The sequence below is a fragment of the Zootoca vivipara genome, chromosome 3 (assembly GCF_965207765.1).
Source record: "Zootoca vivipara chromosome 3, rZooViv2.hap1.1, whole genome shotgun sequence".
In the NCBI taxonomy this organism is placed as follows: domain Eukaryota; kingdom Metazoa; phylum Chordata; class Lepidosauria; order Squamata; family Lacertidae; genus Zootoca; species Zootoca vivipara.
Window position 1 is genome coordinate 26,415,395 of NC_142586.1, and position 17,052 is coordinate 26,432,446.

At 42.3% G+C, this 17,052-nt stretch overlaps 1 protein-coding gene across 3 annotated transcripts in view; it reads right to left on the reverse strand.

The window, feature by feature from the left end:
- Positions 1-13,526: 13,526 nt before the first annotated feature.
- The window catches only part of MBOAT2 (membrane bound glycerophospholipid O-acyltransferase 2), a 61,893-nt gene continuing 58,367 nt past the window's right edge, over positions 13,527-17,052 (reverse strand). For all 3 annotated transcript variants that reach the window (XM_035109881.3, XM_088665711.1, XM_088665710.1), the window contains 2 exons: positions 16,751-16,902; positions 13,527-15,791 (listed from right to left, as the gene is read on the reverse strand). In XM_035109881.3, the coding sequence (XP_034965772.3) occupies positions 15,536-15,791; positions 16,751-16,902 (408 nt within the window). In that variant the 3' untranslated portion in view covers positions 13,527-15,535. The remainder of the gene's footprint in view (positions 15,792-16,750; positions 16,903-17,052) is intronic.

Below are 17,052 nucleotides of genomic sequence, written 5' to 3' on the forward strand. Positions count from 1 at the left end.
CGTTTACTGTACAGTACATACAACAAAGAGCCCTGTGGCACCTTCCTTATTTTATTTCATCACATTGATATTATACAGCTCTTGGTCAGAGGGGATTAAAAACCCTCAGAGAAGTTAAAAAGGAAACAATCTATATAACACGTTTATTTTTTGTACAGGTGAAACTCGGAAAATTAGAATATCGTCGAAAAGTGCATTTATTTCAGTAATGCAACTTAAAAGGTGAAACCAATGCAGTATATAAGATAGATGCATGACATGCAAAGCAAGATATGTCAAGCCTTTATTTGTTGTAATTGTAATTATTTGTCGATAGGCGGGTCAGTTATAAATGGAATGTAATTAATGAGATGTAATAGCGATTTTTGTTTTTGTTTATTTTTGTATTATTGTAACTACAGTATTTGTTTTATTACTGTGGAATTTCCAAAAGAGAGCATTTGTAAAAAGTAAAAGAAAAATAAATAATAATAGGTTGCATTACTGAAATAAATGCACCTTTTGACGATATTATAATTTTCTGAGTTTCACCTGTATATATATTTTCTGGGAAGTTCTTTCCACCCTTTTATTATTTTACTAATCATAAAATATTATATTATTATAGTAATAATATTAATAATAAACATAGTAATAATCATAAATAAATAAAAATAAATATGTGCACCCCAGTGCCAGATTTACATATAAGCTAAACAAGCTATAGCTTAAGGCCGCCAAAGCTATAGCTTTGGGGCCGCCAAAAAATTTAAGGGGGAAAAAAACTGGAAAGAAACTGGATGTACATTTCCAAAATATACCGTAAGATAAGGTAAACAATTACTTTGGTAAAATACATATTTTGTTACATGCAAATGGCTTTAGATACCTAAATTACCATATAGTCAACACAAAAAAACAGTGACAATTTGTTGACAAAGGACAGCTGGACATATAAAGGGCCCCGTTACCTTTAGTAGCTTAGGGCCTCATCAAACCTAAATCTGGCCCTGACTGAGACCATTCCATTATAACTATACAACCTCCCAAAATTTCAGCACCTCCTGCGATGGTTTCACCCCTTTCCTGTTATAACAGCACAGATTCTGCAAACACCTTCCATATCTCCTCAAAACCATTTCTCCTGCATATTCCCCATCTTACTTTAACGGCACATGTTAATTTATCATTAAGAGCTATATCCCATATAACACGTTTATGCCATATGACTGTATGCAGTCAGTGCTCTGACTGCCCCACCACTGCCAAGTGAGGCGGAGGCAGCTTCAGATTACCAAATAGGCAGTCGGCACCGGCTTACAGACCTTTTAGAGGTCCCGCGACAACGCATCAAAATAATACTGATTTGGTCTTGAAAGAAAATTGCAATCAAGTACATGTATTAGGAGATAATTTGCAAGGAGCGGGTGGGGGGACTCCCAAGATTTCAAATGCCTAGGGACCTCCACAGGGTTTAATCTGGCACTGGGTGGAGGCTCTCTGGCACACAGAGAAGCCGAGCGGCGATGACTTGAGGTGCCACCCTGGCTGCCGCTAAGTTTGGCGAGAGCCAGGGCACTCCGACAGTGGAAGTAGTTGGTGCAGGAGACACCAATTCCCATTTTGCTTCATGGAATAATAATAATAATTTATTATTTGTACCACACCCATCTGACTGGGTTGCCCCAGCCTGCTCGGGGTGGCTTCCAGCACATATAAAAACTTAATAAAACATTAAACCTAAAAAGCTTCCCTATACAAGGCTGCCTTCAGATGTCTTCTAAAGGTTATAGTTACACATCTCCTTGACATCCACAACGTGGGTGCCACTACCGAGAAGGCCTCTGGAAGGTCGGCCTTTCCTGTAGGCACACTTAACAAGGGGTTAGCAGTGCAATCATGTTCACCGGGTTTATTCTGAAATCCCATTAAGTTTGATGGGGGGATTTGCTCTCGAGTAAATGTGATTAAACCCGGAGTCTATGCGTACAGAATTTAGCAAGGAGAGGCACAGACCTTTGGATTCCTAAGCCTTTGAAATCAAACTACCCTATGCTCTGCCACTGGGGCACTCGTTTGCCAGTAAATGTGGTTAGGGTTAGTCTATTTTTAAAAATATGCCCTGTGGAACTAGTAATCTAGCCCATAAACATTATGAAACAGTTACAGAAGGGAGTGTCCTCTGTTTATGAACAAGTTAAGAGAAGAGTAAAGTTAATTGCTGCCATCAGAAGTTGTAGGAAGAGACTGACTGCAGGGTATATACAACTCTAATAATAGTTCCTGTGAGTAATTTGAAATTGTAACTGCATTCCCCATGTATAATGCCCTTTCCAGCATAGTAGCAAGCATTTTCAGATGTTTATTTTAAACTCTACCTGGAGAGAATGCCTTTAAGGGTGGGCTAAAGGGAGGAAAAGAATACATGGGCATCATTTAAGGAAGCGGCTCCCCCTCCCAAAAAAGGTGGGGAAGCACTGGGATAATTTTACACACATCTGCATAGATGCCCAGTTTGGCCAAGAAGGTTTTTGTTGCTGTTTTACTAAGCATGTAATTCTGGAAATGTCATGAAATAGAAGACTTCCAACCTGGCGAACAGCCAAATATAAAAGAGGAGGGTGTTGATTAAGGTCATGTGACTTTCCTAGCACTCATTTCAAGATGAGCCTGAATCTAAGCCATTGCTACATTGTCATAGAAACCTAGCAACTATTTTGTCGGCTCTTTTCCAGGAATAGACTGAAAATGCTTCAAGACTAATTGGCTAGCTTGGCTTATCATGTATTTGGATAAACACAAACAGCAGGAAACTTAGAAAGCTGACATTCTCTAAAGCCTGCCATTCAGATTTCACAATCGGAGATGCACTTCTTACTTGCAGTGGACTGGTCACAGCTCAGTCCAGTGTCACAGCTCAATTCCTAAGTATTGGCCTGCATTTTGGTCCTACAGTTGCAGGAAAGTCTAGACCAGGCATCCCCAAATTTCGGCCCTCCTGATGTTTTGGACTACAATTCCCATCTTCCCCGACCACTGGTCCTGTTAGCTAGGGATCATGGGAGTTGGAGGCCAAAATATCTGGAGGGCCGCAGTTTGGGGATGCCTGGTCTAGACTGAGGTGGATTACAGTATTCTTACAGCCAATTAACAACCCACTCCTATAGACATCTACTGAGAAGGAAATCCTACTGAATCCAGGAAAATACTGTAGGTGTAGGATTTGCACCGTGATCCTTCTTTGACAGGAACATAGAGTTACCAGAGGGGTGAGGTGGGGTAAGGACACATTAAACTGTCTATCAGGTCAGGATAGCAGCCTCATTGCGTTTCTCACCTGAGGTTTGACTGGTGGGGATACAGGAAGAGGTATTTTTTTGGTTGTGGCACCAACAGAGGCTGGCACCAGTAGGGTAAATGGGGCACTATCCCACCAACTTCAGTCTGCCCTCAGCCATCCCCGACTTGACTGCCTTCATACTCATATCCAGCTCAGGGAGTGTCACTGACTGTCAATTTCCTCTTTCTTTTTCTCCATGTTGCTTGTTGGCAAACTCAGCAGAGAGAAGATAGGAGGCAAAACAAGGTTTAGTTGGCTCTGCCTCTACCTACTGTGGGCTTTCTGTCTTCCGCTCTACCAGTCCCAATGGGCTGTGTGGAATATATGGTATGGAAATCCCGGCCCCTAGCGATTCATTTGTTCCCCAATTTACCACTGCTGCTCCATCACCATAACACACACACACCCCAAAAAAACCTTTCTGCGTAGCATTTTATTTCTGCTGTAGTGTTGGCTCTTCCTAGTTTCTCCCTTTTGTGTTACTTTTCTGTGTCTTATGGTTTGTTTGTTTTTTATGTTTTGTGCTATTTGTAAACAGTCTAGAGAGCACTTGTTGCTTTGTTGTCAGTAGAAATGGGGGGGCGGCGGCAAATAAGTACAACTTCCTTCATTAAGCCCTTCTGTGCCTAGTTTCTCTCAGCATTGCTTACGCAGCTTTTTCCCCTCCTTTTGGTCCACAACAAAAGACAAAGGACAAGTAAAGATCGCTAATGTGTTGCTCCAAGAAGTATGGGAACCTGTGGCCCTCCAGATATTGCTGGACTACAACTCCAATCAGCCCCAGTTGGCCACGCTGTCAGTGGTCAAGCATGATGAGTGTAGTAGTGTTTACCCAAGGGCCACAGAATCCTCATCCTTCGTTTAAGCTAAGCAAAGTAAACTGCAAACAGAGTCTGACACAGCTCTGCTGGAACCACACAGAATTAGCATCTGGTTCATTTTCCACTGAAAATCCAGGCGCTCCTCATACTGTATTCCTTGGCCCAATGAACTCCCTCCAGATATCACGCTGCTTCTGTGTGCATAATTTGTGAAGGCAAAAGCACTGGCTTCACAGAATAATCACCCCAGCTATTAAAACTTTCTGCCGCTTGCTCTAATTCGAATACGAAAAAGCCAAGTAGGCCAATTGTTACTCTCCAAGCATTTTCAGTCCCAAATTACTGGGAGAACTGCTAGGTTTCTATGACAACTGAGAAGCAAGCACTACAGTCTCATTTTGTAACGTGTGACCTTGTTCTTAGTTTCTTGTTTTGTAGTTCTATTTGACAAACCTCAAGGAAGATGTGTTGGGACTTAGGGGGAAGACTGTAGCTCCGTAGTGCGTAACCTGCTTTGCAGGCACAAAGCTCCAGGTTCAATCCCTGGCTGCTGCCAGTCGGTGTCAACAATAATCAGTTAGATGGGCCAGTGGTGTGACTTAATATAATTTCACTTTGCAGTGAAATTTTTGGAATGCCATGTTTTGTGAAAACGCTGCATTGTTTCAAATTTTCCTTTCCCACCTTTCATTAGAGGTTCAGGGCTATGGTTAGCCTCTTGCTTGTTTAACGAGGCAGACTGGATTTTATCAGTGCTTTAAAATACTAACTTGGTTTTTCAGAACAAGTGTTTTTGCAAACTGCAGTCTTACTTTGTCAAGAATGGAACTAGAGCGCAGGAAACAGATGAAGGTTCCAGTTTGAATGTTAAAATAAATCGCTCATATATCTAAAAGGCATACACTTTTTCTTTCTTTTATCAGGTTTAGTGGTGAGAGGGGAATATATATATATATATATATATATATATATATATATATATATATATATAGTCCATGTTTGTGTGTGATGACATTTCTCCGAAACCGCTTGACCGATTGCATTCAAATTTTGACACAACGTTCCAATATGCGAGTGTTTGCATTACCTTAGATTATACAGATGTCACATCTGTCACAGGTAAAAACTTGATTTTGTCTAGAAATACATAGTGCCCTCCAGTGGTTGTCAAAGGAACAGACACCATATCCTTTTGTGTAGCAATAGCACCATCTGTTGGACTTCAAAGGAACAGATCCTATGGAACATTCTTCCCCTCCACATTCTTTCCTCCAACAACCCCGCTGGGAACCTGGGCGGAGAGGGAATCGGGATATAAAACTTGCACCCTTGCGTTACCATAACCGTCCACAACCACATCCCCCCCCCACTAACCTACAGACACACAATACGTACCTCCCAGACCCCTGACCATCTCCATGTTTGAGTGAGTCTCCAACAGCAACGACACCCCCACCCCCTCCTCCTCCTCCACCACCTCCTATCTCCCCGTCGAGGCCTCCTGCCCCAGCCACAATGACGGAGGCTCCATCACAGAGTCGCTCTGGCCGCCACACCCTCGGTCCCTCACCCACTCAGTCACTCGGAGGGGACTTCGGGTGCTCCTGCGCAGGCGCACCCTCCGAGGTTCCTGGACACTGCACCTACACAGGAGAACCCGAAGCCGCCTTCGACCGACCGACCGGTCCATGTGGAATGCTTACTCTCCAAAGACGCACGCTTGCCACAGGACGCGGGGGACAACCTACAGGAGGCTGGGTGGGAGCGGCGCAGGGGGGAGGACGGGACAGGAGGCCTCAAGTTGAGGTAGGAGGAGGAAGGGGGGATGGGGGGTAGTGGTCCTGCTGGAGACTCAGGGAAACATGGAGGTGGCCAGGGGAACTTCCACTTTCTCTTTCAATTTTTTTCAATTTCACAGACTTAGCCACAGCAACGCATGGCCGGGTACAGCTAGTCCATAATAAAAATCCCAGGGTGATGGTTCCCAACACTTTCATATACTTTAAGTAGCTTGGGAAAGAGAATAGCACTTAAAACAGTACCCCTCCCAATATCAACCACATTGGGCCACTATTGGGTGCAGGAGCGGAGGAAGGGGGGCAGGTGGGGGCGGCCCACCCTGGATGTCAATACGGAGGGGGGTGACACTTAGCGCGCTGCCTGCCTGTGACTCCCAAGCCTACCCCGAGCCATGGCAAGTTCTTAAAGAAATGGGAGTGCTTGATCACCTCATCTGTCTCCTGAGAAATCTCTATGTGGGACAAGAAGCTACAGTAAGAACTGGATATGGAATAACTGATTGGTTCAAAATTGGGAAAGGTGTATGACAAGGCCTGAGCCTTGGGGGGGGGGAACGGGCGGAGCTGCGCCACCTTGCTGGCGGCCTTCCCCCCTTCCCCCTTCATTTTGACAACTTGAGGGAGGCTTGGGAGTTGCGGGCGGGTGGCACGCCATTGCCCCCCGGTCCTGGGCTGCTTCATGGGGGGGGAGCCTCCCCTGAGCTGTCAAAAGGAAGAGGGAAGGCTGCTGGCAAAGCAGCACGGTTCCCTCCCCACACCCGCCCAGGAAGCAGCCAATGGGCGGCTCGCTCCACCCCCTTGGGTGCTTGCCCCACCCCCTGGGACGCTCGCCCCGCCACATGGCCCCATCCCCGGGTGCACAGCATGTGTACCACTCCGGGTGCCGGAGCAGCTAGCTCCACCTCTGATTGGGTGCTGTCTGGTTTCCACTGACCCATGAAAGGGAGTTGGATTCAAGTTAAGTAGTTGTACTAGGAAGTGGCACAGCGATAATTTTTCTCCTTGGGATGGGGAGGGGTCTGGAGAATCCCCAGAAAACCACATAGCAGGTAGAGGGGAATAATTCCTCCAGGCAAACAGAAATGCTTGTATGAATGGAAAAATTGGAAGTGTGTGATGCTGAATTCCTCCCAATGTACTTACATGGTGGGGTTTTTTTGTTTTTGTTTTAATTTTTGCTGGATTTGGAGAGAGTGTTTCCTCAAAACGTATTGGGAACCAAATCTACTGTGCCTCTGTATACATGCTACAGAAAGCAATGCATGGAAAGAGAGAACCACTAAAAAAAGGATAATCTGAAAGAGCTGCCAAACTCCTATGCTACCAATGTTTTTATAACATTGTTTCCCCTATTTGCAGATAAGGGAGTAACATAACTTCACTTGCATTTATAAAAAGTAATGTCTGAACAGGCTCCAGATAGACCAGATCATTTATAAAGTCACATGATTGCTCATGTATATTTCGAAACACACTGCACACTGTTCAATAAGTGAATTGTAGGCCTGCTGTGGAAGTCGGGGTTGTTTGTGTCTTTTTGCAGTGACTCCTCTCATCAAGTGAAGGGCTAAAACAGCTACGGTAGTTGTTTTTTAAATGCATCGCATTGTGTAAGTTAAACAGCACCAAACAGATGGAGAAAAACAATTCCAGGCCTCTCTTTTTTTTAAACTACTGTTTAATCAGATTTGAAAGACACAAATTAGAAAAACATTTATAGGCAAGTTAAAAACACCTTTTAAAACATAGCAGTCTGCTACTTGTACGTAGCATCTCTTGAGACAAAACTAGAAATAAGTAATTATTAAAATATCACATCACAGTGTAAACTAACACAGTGGTATTTTAAATTACCATACACCAAGACCTAATTTTATGGATCTGTTGAAAAATAACAATTTTTAAAAAATATATTTATATATATATATATTGGAATAATAAAAATGAAACTCATGGGCAATGCCTTTATATTTTGAATCAGGGAAGGCAAATCGAGGAAATACTGCAACTATCCACTTTTGAAGCATATTCTCGTCTCAAAAAGCAGATTATCTGAGGAGGGAGGGAGCATAACTACCATATCTCTGCATTGAGCTAAGAATAGACCCCTTCAATATGTGGCCAGATAGGAAACAACTAGATTTCATATTTATATTCCTATATTGAATAATTTTATATTATTTAATTATCATGAATTGGGGTACTAGTTTCCTTTCAATACACATATAGAAATTTATCTCTGAGCTAGCATTTGCTTGAGGTCTGTTTCAAGAATAACTCTCTACATACTACTGTATTTTTATGAGATTTTTGCCACTGTAAGACACATCCAAAGACTTCAAAGAGTGTCAAAATCAATGAACATTGAAAACAAAGGTATGAAATGAGAGCGTCATTAACGTTAAGAACTGACAAAATACATTCAAGGCAACGACAACAACAAAAAGTTTAGGCAAATGCTCCTTTTAGAAAACCTTTTTCTGGTCTAAGTGCTGATATCACAGCTAAACGATGTTCTGAGTCATCTACCAGTGGAGGCAGCACACCTTGCATGTTAAGTGGGAATACAAGAGCCAAAATGAGCCCGACGTGTCTTGTAGCAACAGCGAGCCAGACGATGAAGCCAGAGAGGCTCACCTGAGTAAATGCCAAAAGTAACAGCAGCCCCCCCCCGATGGACAGGACAGTGGGGATGAAAAAAAGGTTAAAAGAGAGCTTCCAATATTTTCAAGTGGGTCCAGGATCACATACTAGGGTTAAAGTATCAGCGAGTGGTACAGAAAGTTGCAAAAAGTGGGAATGTGCTTGCGCAACGGTACTTTCCCGTCCCTTCCATTCCACCGCAGCCCCCTCTAAAAAGCCTCTTCTGCGGAGAGGGGCCCTCAGACAAGGCCTGAGATCTTGCAAGAGGAGAGGGATTGCCTAAAATTGGGAGGCAGCTTGCACAAAATTCACCATCCCACTGCAACTTCACATCCCATCCATCTCAGGCCTTTCCAGAGGGTCCCCTGATCCCCCAGAGAGGATTCTCAGGTGCGCAGGGGGCTTCTGTAGGAAGATGGGAGCAAGAAAGTCCCACTACAACATGAGACACCTGCTCAGGCAAGATTGGATGCAGCCCCCTGTTTCAGGGTTTTAAAAACAGCCACTCGTCTGAAAGCAACCAACTTCTTATTTTGCTAAAGGATTCCAATACTGTATTGCTGGTCACACTGCAGGTTGCCCAGATATAGTAGACATCAGTGGCTGAATGAATATTTGTAGTGAATGTCATCCAAAATAAAAACAACAGAGCAAGAAACTGCAAATATTAAATCTGAAGTGCATGTGTTTGCTTAATGCCAAGCTTCGAAGTGTGAGCCTTGAGACCACACATAGTTTTCTATAACCTTAGCAGGCACGAGAGCGAAAACCTACCAGAACCAATTACGGTAATAGCATGGGAAATGGCTTTCATGCAACTTTTAAGACAACGGCTTAGAAACCTTTGAGGCCAGTCATCTAACTAAGGATGGTACTATGTAGCTTGCCAAGGTTGGGCAACAGCCTATCACCATCCCAATATTGTTAGCTCCAGCTCACAAAAGCCAAAGTCCACTTCAATGGCACACAGCCTGACGACATCCAAGAGATGAGAGCTTCAGCCATACAACATAGGTGGTCCTGGCACCTGCTATGCATGGGTAGTCCTACGGACTTCAATGGCACTTATGCATGAGTAACTAGGACAGGACTCCAGTAAAGTAGCCATGTTAGTCTACATTAGCAAAAACAAAGCAATTGGTGGCACCTTAAAAGATGAGGCCAGGTCCAGGCACCCCATGCAGAAAAGCACTGATTGTGTCCTGGAGGGGGTGTTCTTCAGATTTCCCCCATGGCACTACGGCTCTTTGTGCCAAACTGAATGAGGAACCATACCTCACTGATTTGCATTTGGAAAACTCCAGGGTTAATCCCATTAAAAGGATCTTGCAAAGGACATGTGGAGGATCTCTACCCAACCCCCTTGCCAGTTGCTACTAGTCACAGTAGATGACACTAAAATTGATGGTCAAATAGTATTGATACAAGGCAGCCTACTAGGTTCCTATGCTTTTTTAGGTGTCCTCAACTTTAAGATTGTGTTTTTGGGGAGGGGTACATGGCCCTGGTTCGCCAGAAGCAGCTTTGTCATGCTGGCCACATGGCCTGGAAGCTGTACGCCGGCTCCCTTGGCCAATAACGCGAGATGAGCGCCGCAACCCCAGAGTCAGTCATGACTGGACCTAATGGTCAGGGGTCCCTTTAGCTTTACCTGGCCCAACAGTAGGAAGAGAGAGCATGTGGCTCTTTGGAACCTAGCCTAACAATTTTATTATTAAAAGAACTGATTGGGTGATTGGATTCTGGTCTTTTGACAAATCATTTCTTTAAAGAGCAACGTTCAAATGCTACGTTTCTCAAAACAATGTACTACGAAATGCATCATCAAAAGCAAAATATCCTTTGCAAAAGTGACAGTTTTTGTTTTTGTTTACCCCTTAAACAACTTACAAGTGTCAAATTTCAATTGGATGCCAAGGCTTTTTACTTTTAAAGGTAAAACTCTGTTGAATATGGAGCTGTTGTGTCAGTGTATTCCTTTAAGAATATATGGAAATGTTTAAGAGCCACGGGTAGCTGTTAGGCCAAGACAGGTTCATGTTAAATTGCAAGCACTCAGAATTGACTTCAGAATGCAAATTTTTAAATGCACTTTATATAAAAAGAAGGCAGGCAATAATAGTACATTATGTTTAGCCAATGGAGACATGTATAAATTAGGTTCAGATAAATCCTAACTTAATTTATGGAGTGGCAATTAGAAGTTAAAGGCTGATTTGGAATACTAAGATTTTGCAGTGATTTCCTGTGGCTGAAATCAACTCACTTAGAATTAGACAAATGGTGTTTTTTTTCTCTTTCTAATTCCTGGTTCCAATCCAGTGGGAGTAAAGAGTGTTTCTCACTGAAATGAATGCAACAAAGTAAGTCACAATCCTGATTAACTTTAAACTCGTTACTTTGATTGAGAATAAGGCTAAAATCCTTTACTGCCTACGTGGGAATAATCCATTAAACTCAACGGACTTACTTTTGAGTAGATATATATCGGTTAGTTTGCACTGTTAGTTTGAACCAACTGCGACTATAATGAAATCTAATTCATGTGCATCTAAGGATGTATTTTGTTTACAGTTGGAAGAACTAGAGAGTCATACAATTAATTGCTTATCTTGAGCTGAATTTTTAATCTAGTATAGGACTAGATATAAAGAAGCAGAGCATCAATTGTGGATTCACTGTGCAACTCAATGCATGTTGGAGTTCCACTACATTCAATAAGATTACTTCCAGGTATGTGTGCATATGAGCAGTCTTAAGCACTAAACCTTTTTCTTTTTGCATCACAGTACAGAACTTTATATTCATGTTTGCAAATGTATGATCTTTAGGTGGATGTGAAAAATATATTATTTGCAAGTGTCTATCAATGTAGATACTGTATTGTGCAACTATAATGCAATAATCCAAATAGCATCACAGTATTATGTTAATAGGCACTGGAGAAGACAACTAGATTTTAAGGAATTTATCCTTTCCGCTTCCATCTATCCTCAGTGCAACTTTTGGCTTGGTGTGGGTGGAATACATTCCACACTTCCTTCTCAGGTCATTGGAGTCAGAGTTGGTTTGGAAAAGCAGGCATTGCCTTGCTTTGTTTCAGTGATGGACAGAGGAGTAAGATATGAATAGAAGAACCTTTGATCCTGCGTCCATTCACTATTCTAGTTCCACTGAGGCCACTGCTATTGCTATGGGTTGGGTCAGGCCACCTACTTTATTTATGCATGCTGCTTTTTTTAAAAAACCCACCTTTCCTCCAAGGAGCTCAAAGTGGCATACATGGCTCTCCCCCTCTCCATATTATCATCATCACAACAACCCTGTGAGGTAGGTTAGTCTAAGAGAGGGTGACTGGCCCAAGATCACTGAATGAACTTCATGGCTAAGTGGGAATTCGAACCCTTTTCTCCCAGGTCCTAGTCAAACACCCTAACCACTACACCACACTGGCTTCTCAAGGTATATGTTTGTGGGAAAGTTAGGTTAACCCCCAACCTTTAAACTAGACTCACCTTTAGCTTAATGTATACAAACAGGAGACAGAATGGACTAAGCAAGATGGACTAAGCAGGTTCCCACTGAATACTGGGAGGGAAAAATCGGCTGCCATTTTGGACACAGCTGGTGAATACACTTGCCCCAAACTGAAACTCTGAGGTTAGCCAGAGTGAGGTGGGGGTCAACTCCTACTGCTGTTAAGAATACATCCCTTTATTTTCCCCATTTAAGTAAACAGCAACCATTTGTTGGAAAAAAATAAAGCATTCCACTTGAGTCAACAGTGTGGTGCAGCAGCAAAAAAAAGACGAATGCTATTCTAGGCGGTACCAACAGAAATATAGCGTCCAAATCAAGGGAAGTAATAGTACCACTCTATTCTGCCTTGGTCAGACCACACCTGTGTCCAGTTCTGGGTGCCACAATTTAATGACAAACGAATTTGTGCATAGGAGGGTAACCAAGATGATAAAGGGTCTGGAAACCAAGTCTTATGAAGAACGGCTGAGAGAGTTGGGCATATGTTGAGCCTGGATAAGAGGAGATTGAGAAGAGGAGCGAAAGGCTGGACTGGATGAATCCCAAGCTGGAATTAAGATTGCCGGAAGAAATATCAACAACCTCAGATATGCTGATGACACAACCTTGATGGCAGAAAGTGAGGAGGAATTAAAGAACCTTTTAATGAGGGTGAAAGAGGAGAGCACAAAATATGGTCTGAAGCTCAACATCAAAAAAACCAAGTTCATGACCACTGGTCCCATCACCTCCTGGCAAATAGAAGGGGAAGAAATGGAGGCAGTGAGAGATTTTACTTTCTTGGGTTCCATGATCACTGCAGATGGTGACAGCAGTCACGAAATGAAGAGACGCCTGCTTCTTGGGAGAAAAGCAATGACAAACCTAAACAGCATCTTAAAAAGCAGAGACATTACCTTGCCAACAAAGGTTGTATAGTTAAAGCTATGGTTTTCCCAGTAGTGATGTATGGAAGTGAGAGCTGGACCATAAAGAAGGCTGATCGCCGAAGAATTGATGCTTTTGAATTATGGTGCTGGAGGAGACTCTTGAGAGTCCCATGGACTGCAGGAAGATCAACCCTATCCATTCTGAAGGAAATCAGCCCTGAGTGCTCACTGGAAGGACAGATCCTGAAGCTGAGGCTCCAATACTTTGGCCACCTCATGAGAAGAGAAGACTCCCTGGAAAAGACCCTGATGTTGGGAAAGATGGAGGGCACAAGGAGAAGGGGACGACAGAGGACGAGATGGTTGGACAGTGTTCTCGAAGCTACCAACATGAGTTTGACAAAACTGCGGGAGGCAGTGCAAGACAGGAGTGCCTGGCGTGCTCTGGTCCATGGGGTCACAAAGAGTCGGGCACGACTAAACGACTAAACAACAACAACAACAACAAATGGAATAATGCTGTGTGTTAGCACAATTTCCAAAGTTATTACAAGTAGTTTATTTATTCTAACGCTAATATTCGTTTCCATGACACAAGTCAGTGTGAAAGCCCTTTTCAATGTGTAGTTACCTGATCTTCAAATACATATTCCATTCTGCGTTTCCATTCTAACAGTTGGATCAACAACATGCGTTAGTTTGCAGTTTCCTTAGACACAATGCAACTGTCTCTAACTATCCAGGGATATCAAGGAGGCAGACCATGAAAAGAAGTGGAAAACTCTAAACAAGAAATATATCCTATTTCTTACTCTTGAGTCTAACACGAATCTGTGTGGATTAAAATGCTTTGAGATTTCTACATGTGGAAAATGCATTTGTTTTCTACATCCCTAAAAGCAAAGAGCTAATTTTACTTTTCACGGCTCACTTAAAATATTCAAGTCAGCCGCTATATACTGTATTAGGGGAGGGATGAGGAACTTGGGAGTCCAACAACATCTAGAGGACCGCATATATCATCTGTCCCAGCCAGCATAGCAAATGGCTGATGGGAGTTGTAGTCCGACAATATCTGAAGGACCACAGGTTCCTACTATTGAGATACAATATTATTGGAAATAAAATTCAGCTTGTTTTAGAAACAATTCATTCCTGATTTTCATTACTTTTACTGTGGCACTTCCTTTACATTTTAAATGTTAAAATGCTTCCCGTCTACTAAAGACGAAGCAAATGGTATGCAAAGAAGAAAAATAAAAATTATAGCCCTTTAGTACTTCAATTCTTTAGCAGTTGTTAATGTTCACCAGAAAGTGATTAATATTTATCAACTCCTTTGATATAGTTTCAAAATAAAATTGTTAGAGAACAGAACAGTTGGGAATATTTTATCAAAAAGTACAGTATGACCCTCCATGAATGAAATCCTGGTTTAGGGATTTCCTAAATCACAGGTTCTCCAGTGTTACAGGATATATAATGTCAAAGATAAGCTAGACAATACCTATTTAACAATTTCACTCTTTGTTTAATATAAACTGAATTATAACCATAATATAATCTGGCTATACTTATATCATAAGCACTTTCTCACACTATTTTTTTAAATTTTTTTTTTACATCTCTGACAAAAATTTCCAAGTGACTGTATCTTAAGGTCACTCTTATTTTTACATAATAAAAAGGATGAGATTTACTCATCCGGAAAGTTGTGGCTTCAACAGAAACTCTGTGAGTGTCTTATTATGGCTGCCATTTTGTATCTAGTTGCAAAACTCATATATACTGATAGAGGGGAAAAAGAAAAGAACCCATAAAACTAGAGCATTTCACCCTGAAAAGGGTGAATTTTGATTTTTAAAAAAAGAAATTTGCCAAGAGGTCTTATAATGAGTGTTGATCAAATGAAACCACTTCTGCATTGGCAATGTTTGCAGTCCTGAACTGCACGAATTTGATATACTAAGAAAACCCTCCAAATACTGAGATGCTTATTGCAATTCCTTCTTATCAGACACCATAATTGACTTTCTACTTCCATTTCTCTGTTTCCCCCCCCCCAAAGGAAACCCCTATATTTGAACTATGCTTCCCACATATTATGAAAATACCACTTAGAAACATTGTTTCAGTAGATAGAGGGTTTAAGGCAAGGCATTTGCTTGTTAAAGGTATTTTCCTTCTGTTACTGTACTCTGAATTGACACAATGACCCACCATCCCCGTTATGTGCCTTGAGATGCGCAACATACATTCATCAAAGGGGCACACTTATGACCCAATGGACATATGCTGCAAGTCCTGAGTGCCCATTGAAATAATGGTAATATTTTCACATAAGGCGTGATCCACAGGAACATGGCATGGGAGAGGTTAATTTGCTTTGTTTCCATTCTTACTAGTGTATTCAATATTCCCTAGGGATATATAGCATTCTTTCCTTACTAACCCATCTTTTCCAGACAAATACAACAACCCCTTTTAAAAGGTGCTATAAACGGGTTTCGAAATATAAAATATATCCATCATAGCATCTCCTAATCATTGCTTCAGTGTTGTATTTCTGCAGGTGATTTCTCTTTTCTGATTGAAACTATTTGCCGTAGAGTAACTGTTATGTCCCATGTCGCCTTTTCCTTCTTCATCTTCTCTTCCTCCTCCTCCTCCTTGTTGACCCTGCTTTTTGGACCAAGAGGGCTGGATGCTTTCTTGATCTTTATTTCCTTTTTGAGTTCTTTTCAACGGAGATATCCACAGTACTAAAATGCAGGCTATGTGGAGGCAGAAGTAACAGGAACTAAGCAAATAAAAAGGGGGGGGGACCATATTAAGTCAAATTGAACTCGGGAGTGTTTTGTGACAAAGCTATAAGCACTGACCTACTTGTCAGAAGGTCTGCTATACAAAGCACCAAGACCTCAAGCGACATAGAAGGATCAAGGATTATTCTAAGCTAAGCATCTGTTCCTTCCAGGGGAATGCAACCCCATCCAGAACTGGCAGCCCCCCCCCCCAATTTCCTGGACTTGAGAACCTCCCACACTCAGAACCTCCATCATCTCTGGATTCGTTACACTTCCCCAATGTCCTGTCCTTTATAGTTGTCAAAAAGCTTGGGGAATAAGACGGACCCTTGGGAAACCCTGCAAGTTAGCTCCTAAGGTGCCAGGCAATATCCCTCCATTGCTACTCTATGAAATCAGCCTCTGACACTGTGGACACAGTGTCCCCCATCTCCCACTCACCCCAGAGTCACTGCAGGAGGGTACCATGTTCAACAGTATCGAAAGCTTCTGAGAGATGGAGGGCAACAAACTAAGACTGCAGTTTCCTTGTCCCTCTTCCAACAAAGCTCATCGGTACAGGGTGACCAAGGCAGTTTGAGTGCCATACCCAGGCCTGAAGTCCGACTGAAATGGGTCCAGATAATAGGCTTCTTCCAAGCATGTGGTGGTAACTAAATGACCATCACCCTCTTAAGAAACTTGTCCAAAAAAGTGAATGATGACCACTGGGTGATTCTTGTTCAACACACCTGGGGGTTCAGATTTTCTACTTGAACTCCATAACCTTCCCTCGCCCATCTGCCCAATCCCTCCACCAAGCATCAAATATCACATGAAATTCTCTGCAAATGGAATTGAAGACTAGATTACTGCTTGTTCAGCTTTCAGTGGTGGTGGCAGCAGGGGAGAGCCCTTGAATAATTCCACTTGCCATTTAAATCTCTTTTTTTAATGCAAAGTGTCAACTCACCTGTAAAACAGGTATGATGGTTTTACGGAGAGAAGTACAAATGGGACCACCGTGTAACTTATTGCTACTTGAGTCATCATCCATGTCATGATATCATAACATAATTTAATGGCTGGGGAGTCAATAAAGTAGTGCCTAATGTTCTTTCTAATCTAAACCAAAAAAGAGGGGAAATAATTAGTAGGAGAACCAGGATTGTCATCACAGAATAGGTAGTCATCAGAAGTTACAAGAAACTACATCTAGATGCAGCCAAAATACAGAAAGCCTTCAGTGTTGATCTTGATTATCTATTGATCCAA